Below are 19847 nucleotides of genomic sequence, written 5' to 3'. Positions count from 1 at the left end.
GTCATGGGTTTGAATCCCGGATCTGCCACTTGTCAGCTGTGTGACTGTGGGCAAGTCACTTCACTTCTCTGGGCCTCAGTTCCCTCATCTGTAAAATGGGGATTAACTGTGAGCCTCATGTGGGACAACCTGATTACCCTGTATCTACCCCAGCGCTTAGAACAGTGCTCTGCACATAGTAAGCGCTTAACAAATACCAACATTATTATTATTATTATTACAGTGCTTGGCACATAGTAAGCGCTTAACAAATACCACAGTTATTGTTATCATTATTAAGAGACCTTCTTGATCTCTAGCAGTCTTTTTTATGGTACTTGTTCAATTCCTTCAGTTGTATTTATTAAGCAATTTCTGCATGTAGAACACTGGATCAAGCACTTGGTTAAGGGTTTACTATGTGCCAGGCCCTGTACTAAGTGCTGGGGTAACACGTGCTAATCAGTTTGGACAAACCCCATGTTCTTTATTGGGCTTATGGTTTTACTTCTATTTTACAGGGGAGAGAACTGAGGCACAGAGAAGTGAAGTTACTTGCCCAAGGTCACACAGCAGACAGGTGGCAGAGCCGGGATTGCAGTGGTGCTGGGAGCCTGGGAGCTAGGGGCAGGATGAATTGAGTTCTGAGGAGTCCTGTTTTCTGGAGGATTCAGGAATGTTCTAGGCCTTGTCTAAGAATGAGATTGGAAGGTGGGCTGTGCCTCAGTTACCTCCCCTGTAAAATGGGGAGTAAAACCGTGAGCCCATTAAGGAACATGGACTGTGCCTAAACTAATTAGCTTGTGCTACCTCAGCACTTAGTACAGTGCCTGGCACGTAGTAAGTGCCTTGCCTAAGAATGAGATTGGAAGGTGGACTGTGGGGGACAGAGAGACTCTGGGGGTCCAGGACTTGGAGGTGTTTTCCACCTCAGCAACCAGGCTGTAGTGTGACTTAATGGAAAGGTCCTAGAATTCCGAGGACCTCGACGTAGTGGACAGAGGCCGGGCCTGGGAGTCAGAAGGTCATTTCTAATCCTGGCTCCTCCATATGTCTGCTGAGTGACCTTGGTCAAGTCACTTCACTTCTCTGGGCCTCAGTTCCCTCATCTGTAAAATGGGGATTGAGACTGTGAGCCCCACATGGGATAGGGACTGTGCGCTATTTGTCCTGTTTGCTTGTATCCACCCCATTGCTTAGTACAGTGCCTGGCACATAGTAAGAGCTTAACAATATGCTGGGAAGCAGCGTGGCTCAGTGGAAAGAGCTCGGGCTTGGGAGTCAGAGGTCATGGGTTTGAATCCTGGCTCCACCACTTGTCAGCTGTGTGACTGTGTGCAAGTCACTTAACTTCTTTGCGCCTCAGTTACCTCATCTGTAAAATGGGGATGAAGACTGTGATCCTCACATGGGACAACCTGATTACCCTGCATCTACCCCAGCATTTAGAACAGTGCTTTGCACATAGTAAGCACTTAACAAATAACCACAGCAACAACAAATACCGCAATTATTATTTTTAGTCCAGGCTCAGCCACTTGCCTGCTTGATGACCTTGGACAAGTTACCTAATTTCTCTATGCCTCAGTTCCACATCTGTAAAATGGGGATTCAATGTCTGTTCTCCCTTCTACTTAGACCAGGAGCCCCATTTGAGACAGGGCCCATGCCCATCCTAGTTACCTTGTATCTACTATAGGGCTCTATTTAAGAATAATGATGATAATAATAATGATGATGGCATTTGTTAAGCACTTACTATGTGCCATGCACTGTTCTAAGCACTGGGGTAGATACAGGGTAATCAGGTTGTCCCATGTGAGGCTCACGATCTTCATCCCCATTTTACAGATGAGGTAACTGAGGCACAGAGAAGTTAAGTGACTTGCCCACAGTCACACAGCTGACAAGCGGCGAAGCTGGGATTCGAACTCACAACTGCTTAACAAATGTCATAATAATAATTACTATTTTGTATGATATTTGTTAAGCACTTACTACTCTGTGCTAAGGCACTGTACTTAGGGTAGATCCAAGGTAATCAGGTTGGACACAGCCCATGTCCCAGATGGGCCTCACATTCTTTAATCCCCATTGTACAGTTGAGGGAATTTAGGCACAGTGAAGTGACTTGCCCAAGGTCACACAGCAGATGAGTGGCAGAGCTGGGATTAGACCCCAAATCCTTCTGACTTCCAGGCCTGTGCTCTATCCATTAGAGTTTACTGCTTCTTCTTTCCCCTAGGCAATTTTGAGTGGTGGGGGTGGAGCCACCTTGGAGGGGCTCAGTTTTAAGAGCTTGGAAGAGAGAGACGGTCACTGGACTAAACCGGTTTTATCGGGCTTTAACTGGTCTACTGCAGCAGACCCAAGCCCGGCAACAGGACCGTTTCCAGGGACCCAGTGGGGAGCCCTGAACCCATGGCTTTTCAGATCATTTTTTTTTAAATGGAATTCATTGTGACAGGCACTGTACAAATAGCTGGGATAAATACAAGCTTATCAGGTTGGACACTGTCCCCATCCCACATGGGGCTCACAGTCTTATTCCCCATTTTACGGATGAGGTAACTGAGACACAGAGAATAATAATCGTGGTATTTGTTGAGTACTTACTAAGTGCCAGGCACTGTACTAAGTATTGGGGTGGATACAAGCAAATCGGGTTGGACATAGTCCCTGTCCCATGTGGGGTTCACAGTCTCCATCCCCATTTTACAGATGAGGTAACTGAGGCCCAGAGAAGTGAAGTGACTTGCCTCAGGTCACACGCCAGACACGTGAAGAGCTGGAATTAGAATTCACGACCTTCTGACTCCCAGGCCCACGCCCTATCCACTATGCCATGTTGTTTCTCAAGTTAAGTGACTTGCTCAAAATCACACAGCAGACAAGTGGTAGAACTGGAATTAGAACCCAGGTCCTACTGACTCCCAGGCCTGTGCTCTATCTACTAGGCCATGCCGTTTCTCCCCTCCCTACCCTGTCCCACTGGGCATTAGCAGGAAAGTATGATTACTAATTCATACTGATGGTCTCTGGTTCCAGTACTAATGGCGACGAGAGTGGGGGGAGCTGGGGTCCCCCTGGGGGATGGGGGAGCTGGGGCGAGGCTCCAGGAGAGAGACAGAAAGGAGAAGAAGAAGCTAAACTTTTGGTCCCTGGCCCTGAGGGAACCCAGAGAAAGATCTGGACAGATCAGCCTGGAGTCCCTCAGCTCTGACAATGTGGCTTAGTGGATAGAGTATGGGCCTGGGAGTCAGAAGGAGATGGGTTTTAATCCTGGCTCTGCCTTATGTCTTCTGTGAGACCTTAGGCAAGTCACTTAACTTCTCTGGGCCTCAGTTACCTCATCTGTAAAATGCGGGTTGAGTGTGAGCCCCATGTAGGACAGGGACTGTGTCCAACCAGTTTAACTTGTATTTACCCCAGTGCTTAGAACAGTACTTGGCACATAGTAAGCATTTTAACAAGTACCATAATAATAATAATAATAATAAGCTCCCCTAGTGCTTCGAATAGTGCTTGGCACAGAGTAAGTGCTTAACAAGTCCATAATAATAATTATTATTATTATCTACCCAACACTTAGAACAATGCTTGGCGCATAGTAAAGAAGTACCATAATTATTATTATTATCCTACCGGAGTGCTTAGAACAATGCTTGGCACATAGTAAGTGCTTAAGAAGTGCCTTAATTATTATTATTTACCTGACTACCCAGCCACTTGGGAGAAGTCTCCAGGGCATCCATCCACCTGTCCCTTGTTGTCCAGGGAAGCCACTGCTGGGAGAGGTTCACTCAGTGTGGGGACCTCTTGTGGGACAGGGAGTGTAAATGATTTGATTATCCTGTGTCTATTACAGTGCCTAGCAGTGTGCTTGGCTCATAGTAGATGCTTAACAAATACCACAGTTATTGTCACTAGTGGGAAGAGGTCCCCAACCTTGAGGCACTAACAGTTTAATAGAGGAGATAAGAGTCACCCCTGGACCACACACACATACACACACACACTGTTTTAAGCGCTGGGGTGGATACAAGCAAATTGGATTGGACGCAGTCCCTGTCCCACGTGGGGCTTGCAGTCTTAATCCCCATTTTACAGATGAGGTAACTGAGGCACAGAGAAGTGAAGTATCTTGCCCAAGGTCACACTGCTGACAAGTGGTGGAGCTGGGATTAGAACCCTTGACCTTCTGACTTCCAGGCCCCGGTTTTACTCACTGTGCAAGGTTTGAGGTCAGGACAGTGCGATGCGTGGCAGGTATGCTGATGTGTATGTGGTGTGGCTTTATGCCGGGACTGTGTGTTTTGTGGCAGCAGTTTAATATGTGTGGTGTGACTATGCTAGGATGTGTTGTGCAGTGGTGTGTTGGGGTGTATGTTGTGTGTTGGGGTGCATGGGGTTTGCCTTTATGATGGTATATGTGTACTGCAGTTGTGGGCTGGAATGTGTGTTGTGTGGCAGTAGGTTGGAGTGTGTTGGATTTGCCTGTATGCTGGTGTATGTTTTGTGCCGTTGTCTTCTGGGGGGTAAGCTAGACTGTAAGCTTACTGTGGGCAGGGAATGTCTCTGTTCATTCATTCAATCATATTTATTAAGTGTTTACTGTGTGCAGAGCACTGTACTAAGCACTTGGGAAAGTAAAGTACAACAATAAAGTGACAATCCCTGCCCACAGTGAGCTCACAGACTAGAGGTGGGGAGACAGACAGCAGTACAAATAAATAAAATTACAGATATAGACATAAGTGCTGTGGGGCTGGGAGAGGGGCAAAGAGTACAGGGAGCAAGTCAAGGCGATGCCAAAGGGAGTGGGAGATGAGGAAAAGTGGGGCTTAGTCTGGGAAGGCTTCTTGGAGGAGAAGTACCTTCAGTAAGGCTTTGGAGGCAGAGTAATCTGGCAGGTTTGAGGAGGGAGCCTGTTCCAGGCCAGAGGCAGGACTTGGGTCAGGGGTCAGTGGCAAGACAACAGAGATGGAGGCACAGTGAGAAGGTTAGTGGCACCAGAAGAGTGAAGTGTGCAGGCTGGATTGTAGAAGGAGATAAGTGAGATGAGGTATGAGGGGGCTAGGCTCTGCTGCTTGTCAGCTGTGTGACTGTGGGCAAGTCACTTCACTTCTCTGGGCCTCAGTTCCCTCATCTGTAAAATGGGGATGAAGACTGTGAGCCTCACGTGGGACAACCTGATTAACCTGTATCTACCCCAGCGCTTAGAACAGTGCTTGACACATAGTAAGTGCTTAACAAATACCAACATTATTATTATTATTATTAGGTGATGGAGGGCTTTAAAGCCAATGGTGAGGAGTTTTTGTTTGATACAGAGGTGGATAGGCAACCACTGGAGATTTTTGACACGGGAGTGGGGAGGGTGACAGGTCTTAAACGTTTCTGTAAAAAGATGATCTAGACATTGTTATATTGTACTCTCCCAATGACTATTATAGTGCTCTGCACACAGTGGTTGCTCAATAACTACGAATGAATGAATGCCCCTGGGTTGTGCATTATGTGGCAGCGTGTTGGGCTCACCGAATTCTGCTTCGAACCGGCCTCCTGGCTGTTGTGCTGGTCTTGTGCCTGCGTACGTGTGTGTGTCTGCAGGAATGAGTCCAGCCCACGTTGTGTGTTGTGCTGGGTAAGCGTTTTGTGGCCTGCTGAGAGGGTTGTGAGAGAAAGGTGTGTGTATGCGTGTGCGCACATCAGATGTGCTACTGCATGGCTTGCTGGGGGATGCACGGTGGGAATCTCTGACTAGGCCTCTGGGTGGGCTTCTCCTGCTCCCCCCCTTGTCCACCCCCCACGACCACCCCTCCCCGTCTCCCCATCAGCCCTTTTAAAACCGCCGAGGCGGGATTGGGGACCCCCCACCCCCCATGTTAAGGGTGCGGATCGCGGGACCCTGGGATTGGGAGAGCTACGGACCCCTGCCCCAAATTCAGATGCTGTGGGGGTCGCTCCTGGCCTCCCGTCCCTAGCGTCCGGTCCCTCGGGGCGGGGGGCGGGGGGGGAGATCCGCAGCGACCTGCCGGGGCCGGGGGCTCGGAGAGGAGTGTGGGGGGGTCCTCTGTCGTAGTCCCCCTCCTCAAAAAAACAACAACAAAAAAAGGCCTCGGTCCTCCCCAGAAGCAGCCGCACGCATCCTCCCGCGTCCGTTTTTCCGCTCCTCTTTGTCTCTCCGGCCCCGGTCTTCCGGACCCCGGCGGCCGGTCCTCCAGGGTCCGGTCCCTCGGGATGCGTGGCCTTGTCTACGCCGAGGATGCGGGCCTCGAACCGGGCGTCCACGAGGTGGGGGTGGACACTGGGCGGAGGGAAAGGGGGGACATAAGGGTACGGGGGGGAGGGAGAGAGGGACAGAGAGGCGTGCACACATGCACACCCAGACACACACACACACACACACACACACACACACGCACACACACAGTGGCGCGCGCGCGCGCACACACATACACACACATCACGCACACACTGCCACACCGCATCCTCCTCTTCTGTCTCCCAGCCTAGCCGGCTCCGCCCGGCCGACCCTCCCCCTCCCCCCCGCCCCCACGGAGGTCAGGGAGGCCCTCCCGGAGGAGGTTCTTCCCAGGAGAGGGAGCGGGGTCCTGGGGGAGGGGTCTGCCCCGCCGCCCCTTCCCCCGCACGCTGGATCCGTGAGGCGCTAAGGATGCCAGATCCTGGAGGTAAGAAGTCCCGGGCCGAGGGGCCGAGCCTGGGAAGGGGTGGGGGTGGGAGAGGGTCTCTGCAGCTTGGGGTACCTTACCCCCCCTTCCCGGTTCAGTGGTCGACTTAGGCCCCTTGGTCTGGAGATGGGGGTGGGGGGAAGTGTGATTGGGGGTGGGAGATGCCCATGTTCGGAGAGCTGAAATGGGTGGAGGGGGTTATTGAGGTGAGGGGACTGGCTGAACAGAGGTATTATTGGGGGGGTTATTGGGAGGGGGGTTATGATTTGGGATGGGGGTTATTGGGGATTTGTTGGGGTGAGGGACTGGATGAAAGGGGATGCTATTGGGGGTTTATGGGGGATGAAGGCTGTGATGAGGGTTATTGGGGGTTTGTCGGGGTAGGGGTCTGACTGGGGGTGATGAGCTGGGATTGGGGAAGAGAGTTATTGGGTTTATTGGGGTGGGGGTCTGGCGGGGTGGGAAGCTGTCATTGGGGAAGGGGGCTGTGGGGTGTTTATTGGAGTGAAAGGTTGACTGAGAAGGATGTTATTCAGGGTTTATTGGGGCGGGGGCTATGATTGGGGAGGAGGGTTATTGGGAGTTTATTAAGGTAGAGGTCTGACTGGAGGGCGGGAGCTGTAATTGAGGAAGGGGGCTATTGGGGTGGGGGGCAGACTGAGGAGGGGGGTTATAAGAGGTTTCTTGAGGGTGGGGGCTGTGATTGGAGCGGTGGGGGGCTCATTGGGGAGGGGGCTGGGCTCCCCCCTTTCCCCCACCAAAGCCTGGGGGGCTCCGGTCGGTTTAGGAGTGGGCGGTTCCGTGGTAGGGGCTGGCGGAAGGCAATTTGATGTTTGAATCTCGAATCCCCCGGCTCTCCTCATCCTGTTGCGATCGATAAATTAATAAAGAGCGCCGCGGAGGGGCTGGGAGCCTGAATGGGGTGGGGGGCGCGGTGGCGCGAGCGCTGGGCTTAACCCCTCCCTGCCCAGTATTCCCCCTCACCCCCCATCCCACGATTCGGAGAATCCAGCGAGGGGGCCGGGATGGGGGGGGCCGGGAAGGCAGGGCCAACTGGGGCTTCCGTAGCTCCATGTCCATCTCAACGGGGTCGTCAGAGCCCCCCTCTCCTCCTGGGGGGCGGGGGTGGAATGCCAGTTCCATCAGAGGGAGACCCTCTCACCCCCTCCGGAGGCTTGGGGGCTGGGGACGGCTTCTACTGGTCTCGGCCCTGTCTGCCTCCAGGGTCCAGCTTCACCCCGCCCTTCTCCTCTCCCTCCATCCTTCCTTAAACTGCCCTTTCATTCATTCATTCATTCATTCATTCATTCATTCATTCATTCATCCATCCATCCATCCATCCATCCATCCATCCATTCGTATTTATTGGGCTCTTACTGTGTGCAAACTGTACTAAGCGCTTGGGAGAGTACAATATAACAACCTGCCCACAATGAGCTCACTGTCTGGTTGGCCCTGGGTCTCTTTCCTCTGCCTTCCACTGGTCTTTTCTCGCTCCCTCCTGGCTCTCCTCTCCCTCCCTCCTTTCTCCATCCTTCCCCTGTCCATCCTTCTCCACCTTTCCCTATCCTCCCTCTCATTCATTCATTCCTCTCCCCACCCCTCCCCTCCCCTCCCCTCCTCCTCATCAGGACCGGTCTCTGGCCCGGGGGGCGTGGGCAGGGGGAGTGCGCCAGGATGTACCGGACCCAAGAAAGGGTCTGAGTTCCCCAGACCCACCCCGCCGTGTCTTGAGGGTGACCAGGTCGGGGGTGGGGGGGACCTAGTCTCCGGGAGATGGAGAGGGGGGAGACCTGGGTTTAGAGCCAAGGGGCTGATCTGCCGAAGGACCCTCCTCCCTCCATGTCTCTAAGCGAGTGAGGGGGCTTGGCTGGGGTGTGGATGGGAGGCGCAAAGGGACTTAACTTCTGCTGAGTCAAAGAGGGGCGTTGCCAGAAGAAGAGAAACCCAATTCCCGGGAGGGAGAGAGGAGTCGGGCAGACGGGCCCCTCCTGGGCCAAAGCCTCTGGGGTTTGTCTGGGTTGAGTTGTACCCCCCAAGGTGCACCTGCCGCACGGACCCCCTGAGATGCGAAGGGCAACTGAACCCCCCTTGACTCCCTCGACCTCAATCACAACCGGGGACCCCGTGCCAGGATCTCAAAGCTCTTAGCAAATAGGAGTGGGACGAATTAGTAAACAGACTTCCAGGCCTGGGAAGGCTGGAATGGGCCAGCTACTTCCCCCAGTGGCCTTCTGGAGTCCAGGTCCCGGCCCAGTGGCCCCAAACCACCTGTTAGCCCGAGCTGAACCTTTTCTGTTGTCCTGCCCAGACCACCCCACCCCCTGCCCCTGACAGTCAGTCCAGTCCAGTCCAGTGCTGGGCAGAACACCATGGGGTGGAGCCAGTATTCCTGCTTCTCTGGGACAAGGACGGTGAGAGGCAAGTGGGCCGGATCTTAAAGTAGAAAAACAGGGCAGGGGGTCAACCCGGATTTGCCTTCAGCTCTTCCCCCCCTCCCCCCGCCGTTAACTCCTTTCTGTCTCTGTGATGGGATTTGTTCTACTCCTTCTTCCACCTGCCACCAAGAAATTAGAGGGGGATGGCAGGGGGTAGAGAGCAAGAGTTCTCCCAGAGACCCCCAGGTCAGGGGGCCAGAAAAGCCCCCCCCAACCACCTCTGTTGGCTCCAAAGTCAGATTTCCTGACAGACGCCTGGCCATGAGAGACCAGCTTGTAGAGGGTCACACGTATTCTTAGGGGGACTTGTGCCCTCATATGCATAGGTCTGTATGGATCAGGCAACCCACCTTGGTCAAGGGCTGTCTTTCCTCACCCAAGAGTGACTTAAGGTCTTAGCACAGGGCAGGGCTGGCTTCAGACCTTCAGTGACCCCGACACCAGGCAGAAACAAAGAAACCAAGATGGCACCACCATCTTTGGAAGATCCATCAAGGATGGCTGCCATCTCTGGAAGGACCCATCTTTGGAAAGCCTCATGTAGTCTCCCTCAACATATGGTGCCCCAAAATGAATGCCTAACTTGCTTATGGTATGGTACTGGCCCTGGTGGAGCAGGCCTAGGAAGAGGCTAGGTGGATGGAGAATGGGTGAGGGAAGTCCAGGAAAGCCTCTTGGAGAAAGCATCTCTAGACTATAACACCACTGTGGGCAGGAAACATATCTACTAACCTTATGATATTGTAGTCTCCCAAGTGCTTAGTACAGTGCTTTGTACATAGTCACAGCTCCGTAAATACAGTTGATAGATTGGTTGATTAAAGCTGCGATGTGAAGATGGGCAGGCTCAGAGGGGAAGAGGGAGGATCATTCTCTTGTTTGCATCCTACTCTCTGATCCAAAGCTTTACCTGGGGTCCACCCCAGCCCCATGGCCTTTCACCCCATTCTGGGCAAATAATAAGCAGTCGACAAGTGTCACAATTATTGTTGTTATTATTATTCCTCCAGACTGTAAGCTCATTTTGGGGGCAGGGAACGTGTCAAACAACTATGTTATATTGTACTCTCCCAAATGCTCATTAAATAGGACTGATAGTATTATTATTATTACTATTGGGCTGTGGAGGTTGAGAGAGGTGAAGAGACTGACCCAAGGCCACAAAGCATGTCAGTGGCAGAGCTGGAATGAAGGGAGTAGGGAGTGGTAGCAGCTGCCTGAGGAGGAGACACCTCAATCTCTCTCTCTCTCTCTCTCTCTCACACACACTCCCTCCTCCAGTTCTCCTTCGCCATGGCTTCCTCCAAGCTACGAGACACAGACGAGGTTTTTGGTAAGTGACCTGGCCTTACCGGGAGGGCGGAGTTATCGCATGGAAGTTGGGGATCTGCTGGTCTCTGTCCCACTCGAAGCCTGGTATGGGGACGTGGGCTTCATCTGAGAGAGAGGCTCTGGAAGGGAATGTATCTGTTATTGTTGAATTGTACTCTCCCAAGCGCTTAGTACAGTGTTTTGCACACAGTAAGCGCTCAGTAAATACAACTGATTGAATGACGGAGAGGACCCTCGTGGTTGAGGGAGGAGAGGCACCTCCCTCTTCTAGATGGTAAGTTCATTATGGGCAGGGAATTTGTCTGTTATATCGTTATATTGTACTCTCCCAAGCTCTTAGTACAGTGATCTGCACACAGTAAGTGCTCAGTAAATACGATCGACTGGCTGGCTGACTCCTCTGCAGTGAGCCAGGGGCTGACAGGCACCTAAGCAGGGGAATAAGGTGACGTGATGGGGGGGCTGGTTGGCAAGGGAAAAAGAAAGCCAACTGATGGTAAGGATGGCTCCTTACCAGTGCTTAGTACAGTGTCTAGCATATAATAAGCACTTAATATATACCATCATTATCATTACCTCTCTCTTCCACCCTTCCCAAAAAGGGGGGGGGGGCGGGCGTCCAATCCAGAGCTGACCAATACTTGAGTGAAGATCTTCCTCCCTTTCCCTTTGTCTATCCAGTTACTTTGACGTGTATTTTTTGTGTGAGATTGTGGTGTGTGTGACTTTGTGTCTCAGTTTTCTCAGCTGAGGACTCAACACCTGTTCTCTGTCCTCCTTAGGCTATGAGCCCCATGTGAGACAGGGATTGTGTCTGTAGTTATCTTCCCCAGCACTTAGTACAGTGCTTTAACAAATACCACGATTTTATTTTTGAATGGTATGGGTTAAGTGCTTCCTCTGAGTCAAGCACAGTTCTAAGTGGTGGGGTAGATATAAGTTAATCAGATCAGACACAGTCCCTGTACCACATTGGGCTTCTGGTCTAAGAAGGAAGGAGAGCAGGTATTGAATCCCCATTTATACAGCTGAGGAAAGTGAGGCATAGAGGAGTTAAGTGTCTTGCCCAAGATCACATAGCTAGCAAGCAGCAGAGCTGAGATTAGAACCCAAGTCCTCCAACTCCCAGACCCGTGCTCTTTTCATTAGGCTACGCTGCTTGTTATTATCATTTCACTACTTCTTATTATGAAGGGGCTTAGATAGGTTGGCTGTGTCTAGGCATATTGGGGGGTCTGTCTCGCTCTCCTCTTCTCCCTAGCCTCCCAGAGGCGGCTGGAGTTGCATTTTGATCCCTAATTCCCAGGAAGACCCCGCCCCTTACTCATCCCCGCCTGATTAAATGTTAATGAGCTCCCGCAGACCTAACGCTGAGCTCTCGCTAACGAAGGGTTGAGACGGAGGGAGGAGATTTTTCTCATCTCCCTGCCCCGAACCCGCCCCATCTATTTGGATCAGAAATCTCTGCAGTGACCAGGGGCACCGCCCAGGTAAGGGGATTGGCACCCTAGCCTGCCCCCTGGCACTACCATTCTCCTATCACTGTATGTCCATCTCCCTGCCGACCCCCTCACCCATGTCCTGCCTCTTGCCTGGAATGCCCTCCCTCCTCAAATCCTGTAGACAATGACTCTCCCCTTTTTCAAAGCCTTATTGAAGGCCCATCTCCTCCAAGAGGCCTTTCCTGACTAGGCCTCCCCTTTCCTCTTCTCCTACTCCCTTCTGCGTCGCCCTGACTTGCTCCCTTTGTCCACCCCCTCCCCTCCCAGGCCCACAGTACTTACGTACATATCTATAATTTATTTATTGATATTGACGTCTGTCTACCCCTCTAGACTGTAAGCTCACTGTGGGCAGGGAATGTGTCTGTTTATTGCTCTATTGTACTCTCCCAAGCACTGTGTGCGTTTTCATATCATGCCAGAGTGCCCAGGCATGTTAGAAGCAGCCTGATGTAGTGGAAAGAGCACGGACCTGGGAGTCAGAGGTCCTGTGTTCTAATCCCCGCTCTGCCACATGCCTGTTGAATGACCTTGGGCAAGTCACCTAACTTCTTAGTGCCTCAGTTCCCTCATCCGTAAAATGGGGATTAAGACCCTGAGCCCCACATGGGACAGGGACTGTGTCCAACCCGATTTGCTAGTATCCACCCCAGTACTTAGTATAGTGCCTGGCATGTAGTAAGCACTTCACAAATAATATTATTATTGTAGGGGCAGCACATGTAGCCCAATAATTGAGGACGAGCACTCAATAAATACTAACTATTTAGTATTGGGAGAGCACACTTGGGAGACTACTATATAACTGAGTTTGTAGGCATGTTCCTTGCCCACAGCGAGCTTACTAGAGGGTAATGAAGATATCACTGTAAATGAAGTTGTAAATGCAGATAGTAAGTTATTGATTCATACCCCTCTCCCATCCCCATAGCACTTATGTACACATCTGTAATTTTTTTATATTAATATAATTTATATTAATGTCTCTCTCCCCCCTAAACTGTAAGCTCATTATGGGCAGGGGAACTATCTGTTATATTGTTATATTGTATATTGTTATATTATAACAATATAATGAACTCTCTCTAGCACTTAGTACAGTGCTTTGCACACAGTAAGCACTCAATAAATATGATTGACTGATTGACAGAGTCAGGAGAGATGGAGTAGGAATGAATGAGGAGGGGGGCTGTTTTACCACCTACCTCACCACCTCTTCATCTCTTGCTATCTCTTTCACTGTGACCAACTCTGTGTGTCTTCATCATTATTACTGCTTACTGCTTCTGCATATCTTTCTATCTCTTCCAATATCTCTGACAATCTCTGTGTCTCCTCTATCCAGACCTGGATGACGCGGTCCCAGAAACGGCCCGGCTGGACAGCAGCCTGCACAAAGCACGGGCTCAGCTGCTCGCCAAGGGCAGACGACACCGGCCATCTCGCTCCCGCCTGCGGGATAGCGCCAGCTCCACTGAGGGCGACGAGGGTCCTGAGCGCAAGGTGAGAGGGTCGGGGGGCAGGGGGAACCCCCTGCGGGTAGAACACCCAGCCACGTGGGGACTAAGCTGCACCCGGGCCCCTGATAATAATAATAATAATTATGGTATTTGTTAAGCGCTTACTATGTGCCAGGCACCGTACTAAGCGCTGGGGTAGATGGCAAGCAAATCCCTGTCCCATGTGGGGCTCACATTCTCAATCCCCATTCTCCACAAGAGGTCACTGAGGCCCAGAGGAGTGAAGCGACTTGTCCAGGGTCACGCAGCAAAGTGTGGAGCCGAAATTAGAACCCATGACCTTTTGACTCCCAGGCCCATCCTCTATCCACTACGCTATGGTGCTTCTCTGATGTGACCAAGTCCCAGTGTGACACTCCCCCAGTGCGAACACTAACTGGGAACCAGGCCCCTCACGCAGTGTGGCTGGAACCAGACCCCCCAGCTCAGACACTGTGGTCAGGCCCAGGCTCTTAGCATGTGTCCAGTGTGTCCAGAACTGGCCCCTCCGGCCTGGCCCCTGAGGTTGGACTCAGACGGCCCACCCAAGGCGCGGGGGGTCTCACGGTCTCCTTCCATCCACAGGCTGATGGTGCCGGCAGCCCCTTGCACCGGCTACGCTCCCCGCTGCACTCGGCCCTGCCTGGGCTGGGGTCCGGCCTACCGACCTCCGCAGGCCTGGCCAGCTCCAGCCCCTTCTCCCGAGGCTCCGACTTCTCCTTTGAGGCGGCCGGCCTGCGCCGTGGGGGTCCGGAGGAGGACGAGTCCCCCGCCTCCCCCCTGGCCCGCTACCGTCCACTCCACAACACCTCCTCCCACGAAGCCTTGGCCTCCCCACTGGCCTCCTCGCCTCCCAAGTCCGGCCACAGCTCCGACAGCTCCCCCGTCTACGTGCGCCGGGACCCCAGAGCCGAGCGGCACAGCGAAGGTGAGTCGGGGCGCCCCCTCCAAGTTAATAATGTTGGTATTTGCTAAGCGCTTACTATGTGCCGAGCACTGTTCTAAGCCCTGGGGTAGATACAACGTAATCAGGTTGTCCCACGTGAGGCTCATAGTTAATCCCCATTTTACAGATGAGGTCACTGAGGCACAGAGAAGTGAAGTGACTTGCCCACAGTCACACAGCTGACAAGTGGCAGAGCCGGGAGTCGAACCCTGACCTCTGACTGCGAAGCCCAGGCTCTTTCCACTGAGCCACGCTGCCTCTTCAGCGTTTAGTATAGTGCTTTGCACATAGTAAGCGCTCAGTAAATACGATTGAATTGAATGAATCTTCAATGGACCCGACTCGGGGATCCTCCGGGCCAAAGTACCTGCCCCCCAGTGGCCAGAATTGGGATTGCAGCTGCAGGGAACTTGCAGCTCCGTGGCCCACAGTGCCCTCTCTCGTTCAGGGCAGGAATGACATTCATTTATTCAATCGTATTTATTGAGCGCTTACTGTGTGCAGAGCCCTGAACTAAGCGCTTGGAAAGTACAATTCGGCAACAGACAGAGACAATCCCTACCCAACAAGAGGCTCACAGTCTAGAAGGGGGGAGACAGACAACAAAACAAAACAAGTAGATTGGTATCAAGGGCATCAAAATAAATAAATAGAATTTAAAATATATAATATAATGTTGGTATTTGTTAAGTGCTTACTATGTGCGGAGCACTGTTCTGAGCGCTGGGGTAGACACAGGGTAATCAGGTTGACCTATGCAAGACTCACAGTCTTAACCCCCATTTTACAGATGAGGTAACTGAGACACAGAGAAGTTAAGCGACTTGCCCACAGTCACACAGCTGACAAGCGGCAGAGCCGGGATTCGAACCCATTACCTCTGGCTCCCAAGCCCGGGCTCTTTCCACTGAGCCATGCTGCTTCCCATATACACACATATATATATGCACGTCATTAATAAAATAGAATTCATTCATTAATTCGCTCACTCATTCATTCAATCGTATTTATTAAGCGCTTACTGTGTGCAGAGCACTGTACTAAGCACATGAGAAAGTACAATATAATCAGTGACATTCCCTGCACACAACGAGCTTACAGTGTCATTCATTTTCATTCATTCAGTCGTATTTGTTGAGCTCTTATAGTGTGCAGAGCACTTCCCTGAGCACTTGGGAGAGTAAAATATAATAATAATAATTATTATTATGGTATTTGTTAAGTGCTTACTAAGTGCCCAGCACTGTTCTAAGCGCAGGGGTAGATACAAGGTAATCAGGTTGTCCCACATGGGGCTCACGGTCTTCATCCCCATTTTACAGATGAGGTAACTGAGGCACAGAGAAGTTAAGTGACTTGCCCAAGAACAGACAGCAGACGAGTGGCGGAGGGGGGATTAGAACCCACGTCTTCTGACTCTTAAACCTGGACTCTTGCCACGAGGCCATTCTGACACAGTCTCTGCCCTCAATTATTTTACAGTGTAGAGGGGGAGACAGACATTAATCTCAGCCCTACGGAGGGCTGATCATAGCAGTGTGGCTTAGTGGAAAGAGTACGGGTTTGGGAGTCAGACGACGTGGGTTCTAATCTCTCCTCCACCACTTATCTGCTGCGTGACCTTCGGCAAGTCACTTAACTTCTCTGTGCCTGTTACCTCATCTGTAAAATGGGAATTAAAAGCGTGAGCCCCACGTGGGACAATCTGATAACCCTGTATCTACCTTAGCACTTAGAACAGTGCTTGGGACATAGTAAGCATTAACAAATACCTTAATGATTAATTATTATTTGGCAGTTGCAGGGACTACTCCCTGCTGGTCAGAAGTGAGACTGTCGGCCCACCATGCCTCCTCTCCCCACCCGTTGGGCAAATGTTCTTTTTGGGTTTGGATTACTAAGTGCTTAGTACAGTGCTCTGCACATAGTAAGCGCTCAGTGAATACCACTGATTGAGTGTAGTGACCCCCAGGGTGAGGGAGGGTAGGGAGGAATCAGCAGGGGTATCTGAGGAAAAGGTATGAGGACAGGCCTACTGCCCTCCTAGATGACTGCCGAGATGCCAGCCCCCCTGAGCTATCCAGCCCCACCATCGGCCTGGACAAGAAGACGAGACACAAGTTCTTGGACCTGGGGTGAGTTGCAGGCAGCCCCTAGGGGAGGACCAGAGGTGGCAGGGGGTAGAGGGTAGAACCGGGGGTTTGAATGTCCAGTCTGGGGGAGGGGGACATGTGCTAAGTGATGCCAGTTAGACAATCGGGAGGGATGGGGGTCCAGTCTTCTATCTCCAGGGCTCCCACTCCATCGCTGGGTCCAGACCCCTGCCTCCCCGGCCCCTCATTCTGCCACTAATTCCTCCCTCAGGGTCACCCTGCGCCGGGCCTCGACGGGAAAAAGCCGGAAAGATAAAGGTGGCAGCCGCCTGTCCATGGGCAGCAGGTACCAGCTTCTTGCCCCCTGCCTCCCTGTATCACACACCCCTGTCCCCTGGGAAGCCCAGGCACCAGCTTTGAGGCCTTCTTGCAGTTCCTCCGTCTCATCCATTTCACCACCGACTCTTAGTCCACATCTTACCTCTGGCCTGGTATGCCCTCCCTCCTCATATCTGACAGACAATTCCTCTCTCCTCCTTCAAAGTCTTACAGAAGGCCCATCTCCTCCAAGAGGTCTTCCCTGATTAAGCCCTCCTTTCCTCTTCTCCTATGCCCTTCTGTGTTGCCATGACTTGCTCCCTTTAGTCAACCTCCCTCCCAGGCCCACAGCCCCAGTGTCCATATCTGTAATTTATTTCTATTAATATCTGTCTCCGCTTCTAGACTAATCTTGTTGCAGGCAGGGAATGCATCTGCTTACTGTTCTATTGCACTCTCCTAAGCTCCACACACAGTAAGCGCTCAATAAATACGATCGAATGAATAAATGAATGAACGGACCCCCTGCCCACACCCCCCTTGCTGTCTTGGCAGGGAGTCTGTGGAGGGCTCATCCCGAGGGGGCAGCTCCCCATTTCTGCCCTTCTCCTGGTTCACGGACAGCGGCAAGACCTCCACATCCTCGGGCAGCACAGCCTCCCCGGCCTGCTCCCCCAAGCACGAGGGCTTCAGCCCCAAGAAGTCCGCATCGCAGGTCAGTGCTGCTGTCTCCCTGACCTCTGTGCCTCCCCCCAAGATTGGGATACCTTCCGATCTCCCTCCCTGGTGGGAGATGGGTGGGCATGGGCGGGGGGGGGGGACCCTGGCCTCTTGACCCACCCACTCATCATATTAGTGGAGTGCTTATTGTGTGCAGAGCACTGTACTAAGCGCTTGGGAGAGTACAATACAAAAACACCCCCCCGCAGGAGTCCACGTTGAGTGACAACTCGACGCCCCCCAGCAGCAGCCCCCGCCTCCCCAGCAGTGCCCGGCCCAAGTGTTCGTACCCCTACCACACGCTGTCTCAGTCCTCTGATGAGGTGAGTGTGATGGCCGCTCCACTGCCTCCGGCCAAGGCCAAGATCTCTAGACTGTAAGCTCGTTATGGGTGGGGGATGTGTCTTATTGTTGTATTGTAATAATAATAATAATGTTGGTATTTGTTAAGCACTATGTGCATAGCACTGTTCTAAGCGCTGGGGTAGATACAGGGTAATCATGTTGTCCCACGTGAGGCTCACAGTTAATCCTCATTTACAGATGAGGTAACTGAGGCACAGATAGGTGACTTGCCCACAGTCCCACAGCTGACAAGTGGCAGAGCTGGGATTCGAACCCATGACCTCTGACTCCCAAGATCGGGCTCTTTCCACTGAGTCACTCTGCCAAGGGCTTAGTTCAGTGCTTGGCACACAGTAAGCACTCAGTAAATACAACTGACTGACAGACAGGAGGCTGAAGGCTGTGGAGGTCAGGGTGGGGGGCTGAGCCGCCTCCGCTCCAACAGATGACCCCCTCCTCAGGTCAGTCACGTTACCTCTCCTGTCCCACTCCCTCACTCTGCCCCCGTCTCTCCCCCGCCGCAGTTCTTGGAAGAGGCTCCTCCCCTCCCCACAGCCACTCACTGGACCAGCCAGCAGGTGGGTCAGTGGCTGGAGAGCCTGCGCCTGGAGCAGCACGTGGCCGAGTTTGCTGCCCGCCGGGTGGACGGGCAGCAGCTTCTACAGCTGGACGGTGGCAAACTGAAGGTAGGGGTGTGCGTGTGTGTGTGTCCCCATCCTGCAGGGTCATGCCCTCGGAGCTCCGAACATAGCCCAGGGCCTAAGACGGTCTCTGCGAGCCCTGATCTTAGGCCCAGAGATCCCTCAGAAAGTTCTGAGCCTAGAACGATAATGATAATAATTAGGGTATTTGTTAAGTGCTTACTATGTGCCAAGCACTGTTCTATGCACTGGGGTAAATACAAGGTAATCAGATTGGACACAGTCCCTGTCCCACATGGGGCTCACGGTCTTCATTCCCATTGGACAGATGAGGTAACTGAGGTCCAGAGAAGTGAAGAGACTTGCCCATGGTCACAGAGCAGACACGGGGTGAGGCTAGGATTAGAAGCCAGGTTCTTCTGATTCCCAGGCCTGTGTTCTATTCACTAAGCCATGCTACTTCTAGGACCAAACAGCCAGGCCCTAAAGCCCCCAAATTCTTGGAGATCTGCCCCTGGGGTGGGCAGAAGGTTCCGCGGAAGCTCCCTCCCACCGGGGGATGGGCTGGGGAGAATGCAGGGGTTGGGGTTGGCACAGGGACAACTATTTGGGGGATTTTCCCTGGAGAGACTCTGCTGTGGCTGGGTCTAGAGGCAGGGGACTGCCCGGGATGACCGCTGGGATGGACCTCCTCCAATCCCCCTCCATAGAGCCTGGGGCTCAGCAGCTCCCACGACCGGGCTCTGGTCAAGCGGAAGCTGAAGGAGCTCAGCGCGGCGGCAGCCAAGGAACGCAAGGCGCAGGAGAAGGCAGAGCGGCAGCGTGAGAAACACAAGCGCAAGGAGACGGAGTCCCACCGGAACTAGGGGAGCAGCCCCCCTCGTCACCGATCCCGGCCCCTCCCCCACCGCCGTGCCCGGCCCGGCCCTGGGGTCTGCCCCTCCCGGAGGGGGCATCACACGGACGCAGAGAGGGTCTGAGGCACTGACCGGGGCACTGGGCAGGGCACGTGGACTGGCATGGGAGCCCGTCCTGCCCCCACCCTGGGCAGCTCTAGCATGGAGTGTGGGACCCAGCACCCCTTCCCCACCACCCCCACTGCTGTACCAGGGCTGCCCCTCGGTGGCCCTCCCCATGAGAGAGGGTGGGCACGGCACCCCACCACCACCACCACCATCACCCCCACACTCCCTGCCCAGCCAGGGCTGCCCTCTGGCGGTCCTCCCCACGGGACAGGGTGGGCACAGCGACCCCACCCTGAGGGGAACAATAAATTCCACTGCAAGAAACGGCTGGGCCTCATCATGTCCTGGGTGGGGATGGGCAAAGAGGGATAGTC

General features: G+C 52.9%; 1 protein-coding gene across 1 annotated transcript; it reads left to right on the top strand.

Moving 5' to 3' along the window:
- Window positions 1-6549: 6549 nt before the first annotated feature.
- SAMD14 (sterile alpha motif domain containing 14) lies at window positions 6550-19797 on the top strand. Its single transcript, XM_029074915.2, has 10 exons — window positions 6550-6674; window positions 10394-10445; window positions 13292-13449; window positions 14031-14373; window positions 16439-16526; window positions 16756-16830; window positions 17358-17517; window positions 17732-17845; window positions 18392-18553; window positions 19219-19797. The coding sequence occupies exons 2-10, from the start codon at window positions 10406-10408 to the stop codon at window positions 19372-19374; spliced, it is 1296 nt and encodes a 431-aa protein (XP_028930748.1). The 5' UTR covers window positions 6550-6674; window positions 10394-10405; the 3' UTR covers window positions 19375-19797.
- The last annotated feature ends 50 nt before the right edge of the window (window positions 19798-19847 follow it).

This window comes from Ornithorhynchus anatinus, chromosome 11, assembly GCF_004115215.2.
Source record: "Ornithorhynchus anatinus isolate Pmale09 chromosome 11, mOrnAna1.pri.v4, whole genome shotgun sequence".
In the NCBI taxonomy this organism is placed as follows: Eukaryota; Metazoa; Chordata; class Mammalia; order Monotremata; family Ornithorhynchidae; genus Ornithorhynchus; species Ornithorhynchus anatinus.
This window is presented reverse-complemented; position numbering and strand designations above follow the sequence as displayed.

What these genes read in the sequence shown, in the direction of transcription:
- SAMD14 (XM_029074915.2), top strand. Translation starts at nt 10,406, where the DNA reads ATGGCTTCCTCCAAGCTACGAGACACAGACGAGGTTTTTG. An exon ending in CGCCTGTCCATGGGCAGCAG is followed by an intron (nt 16,831 to 17,357) that starts GTACCAGCTTCT and finishes CTGTCTTGGCAG; the next exon opens with GGAGTCTGTGGAGGGCTCAT. An exon ending in TGTCTCAGTCCTCTGATGAG is followed by an intron (nt 17,846 to 18,391) that starts GTGAGTGTGATG and finishes CCCCCGCCGCAG; the next exon opens with TTCTTGGAAGAGGCTCCTCC.